Genomic DNA, 11,730 nt, shown 5'->3' with positions numbered 1-11,730 from the left:
AACAGTGAGAGTAATTAAGGTTTGGAACAATTTACCAAGGGTTCTCCCTCACTGACATTTTTTAAAGCAAGACTGGATGTGTTTCTAAAAGCCCTGCCCTAGGAGCTATTTGGGGGCAGATCTCTGGTGTGTGTTATACCAGGGGTGAGACTGATCACAATGGTGCCTGCTCACCTTAGATTCTGTGAACCCCCCATGCTAAGGTTACCCCCATTACAATCTTAGCTCTGCCAGGGCACTGTCCTTGGCCAGCTGTTGTCGGCACAGTCAGTTGCTAACAAAACAGGGAAGTTAAAATCAAAATGGTCCTCCCCACCATAACCTTGACCAATGCACATTTTTGTTGGTTTTTCTGGGTGCCTCTGTTGGGGCAATTCCAGGCAGAGCAGAATGAGAATGGTCGCGCCCTGTCTGCATGCAGAATTTAGCAGCACTTGCTTCCTTGAATGGCTTATGAGGGGATGGGTCACACCTGTTCTCTCCAGATCTCGGGAGGGCGGAGGCAGGAGCCTTGTCTATAAAAACCCGCCCTGGCCCATTCATTCACCAGCCGGACTTTGGTCGGAGCGATGGAGCCAGCTGGGTTTGGCCAAGAAAGGACCAGGAGAGGCTGGATCATGGGGCATCTCTGCTCCCTCCTGGCCACAGCATTGCTGGCAATGAGCCTGGTGCAGGGTGAGGGTGGGGTGGAGTGGAGATGGGAGACGGGGACCTTTCTTTCTTTCTTTCTTTCTTTCTTTCTTTCTTTCCCACTGAGTGACAGAATGAAGACAGGACGTGTTAAAGTTTTACCGAGATGGCTTGTGTTAAATTATTTAATTGGCCACTTTTATATTTAAATGACCTTGTCCCCAGTCCCATGATATTTTTAACTTAGCCTCCATGGTAGCCTGAACCCCCAGTAATCCCAGCCCTGCCTGCTCTTTATTCACTCCCTAAGCGCTTGCAACACAGACTTCCCCAAACTCACCCAGCCACATGCTAGCAGGGACATTATATCTATGTCCGATCGTGCACACTGAAAGGGCCTCGTGGGGTCTCTGAGGCTCAGCTGATTGTCAAATTATTGTGAGATGTTTATGTGGGGAATGAGTTTAGAGCTAAGTGACATAGGATATTGTGTTCCTAACCTGATGTGGCGTCTGAAAACTGGACGCCCATGGAGACAGCCTCTGGGTACTGTCAGCTTGAGGTGCAGGCTGGAGATTCACAAAGGCAAATGAACCTGCAGAGAGTTGGGGGTGAGGTCTCAGGAATGGTAGATCCCAGTTTTATGGGCTGGACAAGGGCTGGAAGAACTAACCATTGGGTGAGAAACACCCTATCAGACAGGACAGCACCTTGCTAACAGGTACAGACACAAACTGTGTTTTTTAATTCTACCAGTAACCTCATGTTTCCACATCCTGCCATTGCCTTCAGTTTGTCTCTCTCCCTCACCCTGTGTTAAAACAACTTCACTCTGGTTTTACTGTAGACAGGCCTGTGACATACCCAGGGCACAATCCAGACCAATGAGTAGCTGTGTCACCCTTGCCCTGTAACCTGGGGTGCCCATTACGATGCCTTGCTGCTGTAGCCTCCAGTCTGGACTGCTCACAAACAGCCTCCAACTTGCAGGTCACTCCCAGCTAGGTCTGTGTGTGGGCTGCAGCCACCCAGCCACACCGGGGTTCTTACCAGCCTTAAAGAGTCCCATAGGGTGACCCCAACATACCCGCAGCCACAGATTTCCCCCAGAAATGTATGTTCTGGGCTGCCCAGCCCTCTCCTGGAAAGTGCAAACACACTAAGTCTGTTATACCTTTAAGGGAATACTGTGCTGTGACTGTGTGTACCAGACCCTGCGGAAGGCCTCACAGTCCTACCCCCACCCCAGCCCAGGGATGGGCAGTAGAGGTGAATCTATGGGTGGGGAGACAGAGGTTGGGGAGGGAAGACAGGATAGAGGTTATGTGCCAGGCAACCAGGAACCAGGACTCCTGGATTCTAGCCCTGCGTGTGGGAAGGGAGTGGCGTCTAATGGGTTAGAGCAGGGGGGCTGGGAGCCAGGACTCCTGGGTTCTCTCCCCAGCTCTGGGAGGGGAGTGGGGGCTGGTGGTCTAGAGCCAGGGGGCTGGGAGCCAGGACTCCTGGGTTCTCTCCCCAGCTCTGGGAGGGGAGTGGGGTCTAGTGGGCTAGAGCAGGGGAGGCTGGGAGCCAGGACTCCTGGGTTCTCTCTCCAACTCTGGGAGGGGAGTGGGATCTAGTGGGCTAGAGCAGGGGAGGCTGGGATCCAGGACTCCTGGGTTCTCTCTCCAACTCTGGGAGGGGAGTGGGATCTAGTGGGCTAGAGCAGTGGTGGCTGGGAACCAGGACTCCTGGGTTGTATTCACTGTGCTCCCCACCTTTCTCCTCAGCTTGTGAGCAGCCAAAGGGATCTCCCCGCATTGTGGGGGGTAATGATGCCGAGAATGGGTCCTGGCCCTGGCAGGTCAGCATCCGTGAAGGCAGCAACCACATCTGCGGAGGGTCCCTCATTGCTGAGAGCTGGGTGGTATCAGCAGCTCATTGCTTTGATGGGTGAGTAACCCAGGCGGGAGCCATCACTGTGCAGCTGTTCCCCAACTGCCACGTCCTAGAGGCAGCTGCTTCTCAGTGCCAGGTGAACCATCCCCTTGTGGAGTCACTGTACGGCTATTACTGAGCTGTTCCACCCCAGAGATAGTTGCATCTCATTGCCAGGTGAGCCATCCCTGTGTGGTGTTATGGGCTGCTGTTCCCCAGCTGCCCTGCCCCAGAGGCAGCTGCATCTCAGACTCAGGCTAACCATCCCCATCAGTTGTGCAGCTGGTACCCAGCTGCCCCACCCCAGAGTTGGCTGCATCTGATTACTGGGTGAACCGCCTTTATATTGCTCTTGTATCTTGCAGGGACAAGTCTGCCTATCATGTGAACCTAGGGGAATATCAGCTCCTGAACCCCTCTGAAAGTCTGGTATCTTTTCCCATCAAGGAGATTTACCGCCACCCCAGCTACACTGATATGAGGTCCAGCGGTGATATTGCACTGGTGGAGCTGGAAACCCCTGTGAGCTTCAATGAAGTTATCCGCCCCATCTGCCTTCCAGCCTCCTCTGTGGAGTTCCCCGCGGGCATGGAGTGCTGGGTGACCGGCTGGGGTAACACTCAGTACGGAGGTGAGAAGGTGAATGGAGGCTGTGGGGAAATGGTCGGACTTTGGGGGTTAATGGGGGAGGAGGTTCTAGGGTCCCCCAGATGATCACTGGAAAACAGCTTTGGGGCTTAATCTACCATAACCTTAACCTTAACCCCTAATCTACCCCTAACTCCTAATACGCACCTGAACCCTAACTCTACTTTGAACTGCAACAATAACCCTAAATCAAAACTGAGCACAATGACCCGGATATAACCTAGACCCGAAGCAGAGCCCTAACCTCCACCCCCAACCTGAAACTTAACTCTACATTTCATTTAAATGCTCACCCTACAGCTAAAGCTGAAACTGTATGCTAACCCTAACCTTTAACCTGAACCCTATCTCTGTCCCTTAACCCTAACCCTAACCCTAACCTTTAACCTGAACCCTATCTCTGTCCCTTAACCCAAACCCTAACCCTAACCCTAACCTTTAACCTGAACCCTATCTCTGTCCCTTAACCCTAACAACCCTAACCAACTCAACCTTAACACTTAACCATATAATCGAAACCCTTAGACTCAACCCTAACCCTTTTAATTCTCACCCTACGACAACCTATATGACTCATAGGTCAGAAGGGACCCAATTATGATCATCTAGTCTGACCTCCGGCAAAGGCAGGCACGAATCTCCACATCCACTGTTTATTAACCAACCCCATAACCTATGGTCCGAGTCTATGGAAGTCCTCAAATTTGTGGTTTTGAGACCTCAAGGCTGCAGAGAATTCTACAGAAGTGATCCATTGCCCGCACGCTCAGAAAGCGAAAAAGAAAGACCACCGAGGGCCGTCTGCGATCTGCGCCCGAAAGAATATTCCGTTCCGACCCGCAAATATCGATCCAGTTAAAACCCTGAGCATAGTGTGGCACGACTCACACACACCCAGGAAAGGAAGTGCTTGCAGTAACGCAGATCCGCAGTCCCATCAACATCCCATCAGCAGACCGTTGAAGCAGACTATGGTGCTGATAATCAAAGATCAATTGCCAAATGGAATGCAGAATTAGGCCATTCCATTCATAACATCCCCTCCATAACTATCAAGCTTAGCTTGATCCCATAAGGCGGAGGCCTCCCTATGGAACGGCTGTTCCAGAACTCACTTCCTCTAATGGTTAGAAACCTTCGTCTTAAGTTCAAGTCTAAAACGTTCCTAATGTCCAGTTGTACCATTTGCGCTGTGTCTACATTGGTACTAGCTTAAATATTCTCTCCTCCCTAATGTAACTCCCCCTGATATATTTTTATAAGAGCTCAAGCATTATCCCCCTGCAGAGCTCTTCTTTGGCCATGGCTAAGACAGCCAAGCTCTTTGAGTCTGCCTTTCGTAAGGGGAAGGCTTCTCAATTCCTTCAGATCATGCCTAGTAGCCCGTCTGCTGAACTGTTCCAGTTTGTGAATTGCATCCTTTCTTAAACATAATGGGGAGAACCAGAACTGTACGACAGTATTCCAGTGTGGTCTCACCAGCGCCTTATATGAACCGCCTGCACTAACACCTCTTATGCTTTTTGCTGGATATATTCATTGGCTCGGGGCAGTCCTAATTACTCGCGACTTGCATTTGTTAAAATGGCCAGTATCACCATTGTGCCTCGGTCTCATGGAGTCATCTCATAGTGAATTAACCAAACTCAAGGTCCTTCTCTTCGCTCTATTTGCTTCCAACTGATGCGTCCCATTTGAGTATCTTAAATTCTTGATTATGTAATCCCCAAGTGCATGACCTTGCACTTTTCACTATTAAATTTCATGCTTAGTTACTATTACTCCAGTTTTAAAGGGTTCGCAGATCTTCCTGTAGGAATATCGCCAGTCCTTCTCGTGGTGGTTAGCGAAGTTTACCCCCAGCTTTGTGTCGCATCCCGCAGACGTTATTAGCACATTCCCCCGTTTTGTTGCAAGGTCAGTAATAAAAAGATTAAATAAGATTGGTCCCAAAACTGATCCCTGAGGAACTCCACTAGTAACCTCCTTCCAGCCTGACAGTTCACCCTTCAGTACGACCCGTTGGAGTCTCCCCTTTAACCAGTTCCTTATCCACCTTAACCCAGTGGTGAGCTCCGACCGGTTTGCAGAAACCGGTTGTTAAATTTAGAAGCCTTTTAAAACTGGTTGTTCCAGGACAACCGGTTCTAAAAAGCTTTGAAATTTAACAAAGGCTTGGACAGCTGTCCACCCGGCCCCTGGCCCCAGCTCACCTCCCCCTCTCCCCTGAACGCTCCACCCTCCTTCTCCTCCAAATCCCCTGCTTCCCGCGAATCCAATGTTCACGGGAAACCTGAAACAAGGAGCAGGCAGGTAAGCCGGGCGGGGGGAGACGGCGCACACGGACCAGTCTGGCTCCACCTGGCCCCGGCTGAGCACCACAGCCCGGTTCTGGCCAAGCACCCCTGGCTTGGGCTGGTCCTGGCCGAGCGGCTCCGGCCTTGCCCAGGGAGTTGGGCCCCCTGGCGCCGGTGTGGTAAGGGGGCAGGGAGCAGGGAGGGGTGTTCGGTGGGTTGGTGCGGGGGGTGGATAAGTGTCAGGGGGCAGTCAGAGGGCAGGGAACACGGGGATTGAATGGGGGCCAGGGTCCCAGGGGGCAGTCAGGAAGGAGCAGGGGTTGGATGAGGTGATGGGGGGCAGTCAGAGACAGAGAGAGACAGAGAGAAGGGGTGGTTGGATGGGGCAGGGGTCCTGGGGGGCCATCAAGAATGAGAGGAGGGGTTGGATGGGGCGGCAAGGGGCAGTCAGCGGACAGGGAAGAGGGGAGATAGGTCAGGGGTCCTGGGGGTTTGTGTGTCAAGGAACATGAGGGGATGGATGGGGCACGACCCCCCAGGGGGGGCATAACCCCCTCGTGAGGTGAGGAGGAGGGAACCTGTTGTTAATATTTTGGCAGCTCATCACTGTCTTAACCCCCACCCGTAACCCTACTCCAACACTAAACCTACTCCTATCCTCCCCCTGCCAATAACCCTTATTCTTAATATTAAGCTTAACAGTTATGATCACCCTACACTTAAAGATAACACCATACTCTAAATCCCACCCCCACCCTAACCTTTATGGTCCCTGATGTAACCTTTAAATTTAACCCAACTCTTAACCCTGACTTCTAAAACTAACACAACCTTATCTCCAACATAATCCTTAAACCTATTAATCCTTAACTATTAACCATAAAACTTGACTGTTAACCTTAACCCTAAATCAAACTCTAGTATTTTACCACAGATACACCCTTAACCCTAACCATATCCGTAGCCCTACTGTTAACAGCAATGCTAGCCCTAAATCAAAATCTAGCATTGTACCCCTGCTGTAACATCAATCATAACCATAAACCTAACCTTGCTGTTAACGGCATTGCTAACCGTAAGTCAAAATCTAGCGCTACACCCCTGTTATACCCCATCCCTAACCTTATTTTTAACTGCAACACCAACCAGAAATCAAAATCTAGCATTATACCCCTGCTGTATTCTTAATGCTAACTATAGCCATAACCCTACTTTAACTGCAATGCTAATCTAAATAAAAAAACTAGCTCTCTACCCGATATACCCTTAACCCTAAACATATCCCTGACACCAGCCCCAACTCTAAAAATTAACCCTAAATGTAATGTAAATGCTCACCCTACTGCTAAAGCTAAAACTATACACTAACGCTTACTCCTAACCTTTAGCCTCAATCTTATCTCTAGTCCTTAAATATAACCCTAACCACTAATCTTAACTTTCGACACTGTATCTAACCCTTAAACTCAACCCTACCGCTGAATTCTCATCCTAACACAACCTTAACCTTGAACAAGTGTTAGGGTAATCCTAACACTTACCCTACCAATAACCCTCTTTATTAAACTTCAGGTTAACAGTTATGCTCCCCCTACAGCTAAAGGTAACGCTATCCCCTAACCTTAACCCCAGTCCTAACCTTTATGGTCCCTGATCACATTTAGGCTTGGCAGAATTTGATTTTTTATAATTTAGATGGATGATATCAATGTTTATTTTTAAGCATTTCCCCCCATTTTATCAATTTAAATGTTCACAGTTGTGGGAAATTATAGGGGGAGAGTCGGATAATAATTATTTAAGTCCAGTAGATGATGAGATTCAAAAAGTGAAAACTTTATGACAGCTGCATAATTATCTGCAGCACGTGCTCCGGTAATGCAGGCACCAGCTGTTTTAGCAGAACTTTGAATACGTGCTTTATGCAGCGTTCATTATGACTTAAGTCATTAAGGTGTGACTACCACAAGTTCTCAAGCTACCCTTTTCTTACGTTTCCTATATGTAAATTTCAATGATTACCAGTGGAAACAGGGCCAGCTCCAAGCACCAGCTTAGCAAGCAGGTGCTTGGGGCGGCCACTCCTGAGAGGGGAGGCACATCCAGCTATTCGGTGGCAATTGGCGGAGGGTCCCTCCCTCACTCCCGGTGGGAGCAAAGGACCTCCCGCTGAATTGCCGCAGATTGCGGCTTTTTTTTTTTTCTGTCTGCTTGGGGTGGAAAAACGTCTGGAGCTGGCCCTGAGTGGAAATATTTTGTCTTCAGTTTGTGTGTGCCAGGAGAAATTGATATTTACCGATCAAAATTGAATCTTTCCGAACCTACCTAAATCAAACCTTTACATTGAACCCTGACCCTTAACTCTAACCCTAACACAACCTTAACACTAACACTTTAACCCTTCTCTATTAACCATGAAACTTAACTCACCTTAACTCTAACACAAACACTAAATCTTGCTGTACCCCCACCAATAACCCTCATCCTTGACCTTCAATTTAACAGTTATGCTCACCCTACACCTGAAGATAACCTATACTTTACCCCCAACCCTAACCTTAACCCTAACCTTTAAAGTCCCTCATCTTGCATTGGGTGGGAGCTGGTTTTAATGTTGTGCATCTTCCTGTGGCTGGATAATCTGTTAGCATGTCTGTTCTGTGCATCGATCCATAGCAGGTGAGCCAATTAATATCCAATTTCCACCATTGTTCCTGTTTGGACTTTGGACTCCCCTTTCACCTGTCCAGTTCCCACCCCTGGTTTATCCGTGTCATGCATTCAGCGTGACCCTGCGGTATCTTGGCAGATCCTGCTGTGGTGCTGCTTGCATGATTGTTGTATGCATGGATTTGCAGCCATCTAGTGTGCTGCTGGCATACGCCTCCCGTATTTCTACCTCTTGGATATCACCCCTACTGATTCTGCATTTGAAGAAAGCCTGCTTTTGCTTTGCAAATTTCACTCTGCAGATGTGCTTGGAGCTGTAGTGGTCTAGTGCAGGGGTTTTCAAACTTTTTTTCTGGCGACTCAGTTGAAGAAAATTGTTGATGCCCATGACCCAATGGAGCTGGAGATGAGGGGTTTGGAGTGTGCGAGTGGCTGAGGGCTTGGGCAGAAGGTTGGGGCATGGGGGTGATGGCAGTGGAATGGGCTGAGAATGAGGGGTTCAGGGTGTGGGATGAGGCTCTGGGATGGGCCAAGAGATTGGAGTGTGGGAGGCGGTTAGGTCTCCGGAATAGGGGTGCAGGCTCTGAGGTGGGTCCAGGGATGAGGGGTTTGGGGTAGAAGAGGGGGTTCTGGGTTTGAGGGGAGCTCAGGGCTGGGACAGGGGGTTGGGGTGCAGGAGGGGGTCAGGGCTCTGGGCTGGGGATGCAGGCTCTGGGGTGGGGCTGGGCTGAGGGGTTTGGGGTACAGGAGGAGGCTATGGGTTTGGGGGGGCACAGAGTTGGGATGCAGGTTTACCTTGGGCGGCTCTCGGTCGGCAGCACGGGGGGGTGCTAAAGCAGGCTTCCTGCCTATCCTGGCACCACTTACTGCTCTGTGCCCCGGAAGCAGCCAGCAGCAGGTCTGGGTCCTAGGCAGACGTGCGCAAGCAACTCTCGCCCTCAGGCACCACCCCTTGTTCTCCCATTAGCTGGTTCCCGGGCAATGGGAGTACGGAGCCGGTGCTTGGGGTGGGGGCACCACATGGAGCCCAATGGCCCACCCCACCTGGAGCTGGACCTGCTGCTGGCCGCTTCCAGGACACAGCGTGAGGTCAGAACAAGTAGTGACAAGCCTGCCTTAGCCAGGCGTCACCACCGACAGGACTTTTAATGGCCCGATGGGCAGTGCTGACGAGAGCCACCGTGACCCACTGCCTTCCATTCTGTGACCCAGTGCTGGGCCGTGACCCACAGTTTGAAAACCACTGGTCTAGCGAGTTGCTGATGGAATTTCCACTGCCATCCTTCTTTGTCTTTGCACTCTCCAGTTTCCACGCCTAGTTTATGGTCCCTGATTTTGCACTGGGTGAGAGTCTGTGGCAGCTTTGCACATCCTACCGCGGCCTGGGATTTTGCTGGTGCCAGGGCTCCATGCATGGATCTCTAGTGATGCCAGCGTCCGGCGGTTTCATGCCTGAAGTGAGTCCCTCTGCAGGTGGGGAGGTGGGAGCAACTGAGGCTGTGGCTTTGATCCTTTAGTATTAACAAATCGCTGGCTCATACTGAGTTCTGTCCATCCCGTAGCTCTCCAAGCACTTTACAAAGGAGGTCAGAATCATTATCCCCATTTTACAGATGTGGAAACTGAGGCAGGGAGAGACCTTTTCCACAACTTTTGTCCCGCCGGAACCTGTGGAAGTGTGAGGGTCAAGGGCTCCCCCTGCTGGTCAGCACAGAGCAGTGCTGGTGCCGGAGTCCCATCAGTGCCTGGGGATGAGCTGTCCAGCAATGCTCCGTGGATTGATCTCTGCAGCTGTGCAATGGCTTGTCTCCATGGGGGTGACTCTGCCCTGTTCGTCTGTCTGTCCTCAGGGAGTCTGACAGCCCCCAAAACACTGCAAGAGGTGCAGGTTCCCCTGATAGACAGAGACACCTGCAACAGCCTCTTCAACACCGGCTCATACCCAGACGACCCTAAGGAGATTGATCCCATCAAGCAGGATATGATCTGCGCAGGGTATCCACAAGGGGAGAAAGATGCATGTCAGGTGAGACCCTGTATCTTATTTCCTGACTCCCTCCCCCGTACACCAGGCAATTCCAGATCAGAGCCAGTGCCCCCCAGAAGGGAACAGGCCCCGTGTCCCATTCCCCACTCTCCTGAGCCAGCCAGTTCCCCGCCCTGGGGATGGATCAGAGCCAGCGTCCCCTAGTGGGGAAAGGCCCCACGCCCCATTCCCTGCCCCCCTGAGCCAGCCAGTCCCTGGCACTGGGGCTGGAGCAGAGCTGGCGCCCCCAGGGGACATACTAGGAATTGACTCCATGGTTCTGTCGTCTGCAGGGTGACTCTGGGGGACCCTTGGTCTGTGAATTGGACAGCACTTGGCTCTTGGCTGGGGTGGTGAGCTGGGGCGTGGAATGCGCGCTCCCCAACCGCCCAGGGGTCTACATTTTGCTGCCCCCCTACGCTGACTGGATCCAAGGCTACATCTCCCCTGAGCCTGGCATGTCCGTCATGCAGCCCAACAGTGCCAGTGCCAGCCCACTGGGGGCCCTAAGGAATATTTTGGGGGCCTCCCCCATCCACACTACACTAAAACAGACAAAGCGGATAGGGGGCCCCCTTGGGCTGCTTGGGGCCCTAAGTCATTGCCTAGTCTGCTTGTGCCTAGTGCCGGCTCTGCCTGCCATGCTTCTCCTAGCTGCAGCTGTTCCCATGATCCTATGAGATGCACCCCCCATGCTCCAGCTCATCCCTCCAGGCCCCCATCAAAGCCCCCTCCAGATGGGGGTTCAGTTCATCACTGCGTCTGAGGGGTGCACAGCCCGGATCCCAGCTGGGCCTATGTAAACACTGCTAATGGTAACGAGGGTGCAAAGGGTCCTGATTTTCTCCAGCACGGGGAGCAGGGACACATGCACACACACGCAAGGAAGCACACAAGCAAAGCCCTAGCCTCCCTCTCCCACTTGCTTCAATGCCAGATTGTGTCCTTAAATCTTTCCATCCTCCGCCCCCACCTCTTTATCCCTCTTTTGGGCTCTTTGTCAGCCGCCTCATAGGCTTCTTCGAGGCCTCTTTACCCTCCTCTTCTGGGTGCCAAAATATCTCTCTGATTTCCGGAAGGTGCTGTTATTTCCTTTTTCTTTGCTCTCTTTAATTATCTTTCCTCAGCAGCTCCTATTCTGTGACCTGTTTTTCCCTTTCCATCTTCTCTGCCTCAGTTTCCCCAGCACACACCTGGACACCCTCCAAGACACTGGCACTACATTGGCTTGCGGGGGGACCCCATCCTCATATCCTCATTACTATGTGTGCTGCTGCATCAGCTGCTGCCCCATTGCCCCATCAAGCCTCTGATGCAATAAGCTTGTGCCTGGGAGAATGAGGCTGGCATGAACAGACCCTGGGTAAGCCCATGGAGATAAGGGGACAAGGTGACTTAACCCTGCAATGCCCCCATCTGGCTGTGCTGATAATTGCAGACAGTGACCAACCCAGTCCCCAAGATAATTTAAGTCCCCCTCCATCCCTTAGGGGTCTGGGAGGATTTGAACCCATGGCACAGATTGTGCTAAGAGCACAGCTA

At 51.4% G+C, this 11,730-nt stretch overlaps 1 protein-coding gene across 1 annotated transcript; it reads left to right on the top strand.

Moving 5' to 3' along the window:
• The first annotated feature begins 569 nt into the window (after window positions 1–569).
• On the top strand, window positions 570–10,868 carry LOC116816150 (serine protease 33-like). Its single transcript, XM_032765171.2, has 5 exons — window positions 570–675; window positions 2,400–2,562; window positions 2,913–3,178; window positions 10,013–10,188; window positions 10,482–10,868. The coding sequence occupies exons 1-5, from the start codon at window positions 570–572 to the stop codon at window positions 10,866–10,868; spliced, it is 1,098 nt and encodes a 365-aa protein (XP_032621062.2).
• Window positions 10,869–11,730: the final 862 nt, after the last annotated feature.

The sequence above is a fragment of the Chelonoidis abingdonii genome, chromosome 4 (assembly GCF_003597395.2).
Source record: "Chelonoidis abingdonii isolate Lonesome George chromosome 4, CheloAbing_2.0, whole genome shotgun sequence".
NCBI lineage: Eukaryota > Metazoa > Chordata > Testudines > Testudinidae > Chelonoidis > Chelonoidis abingdonii.
This window is presented reverse-complemented; position numbering and strand designations above follow the sequence as displayed.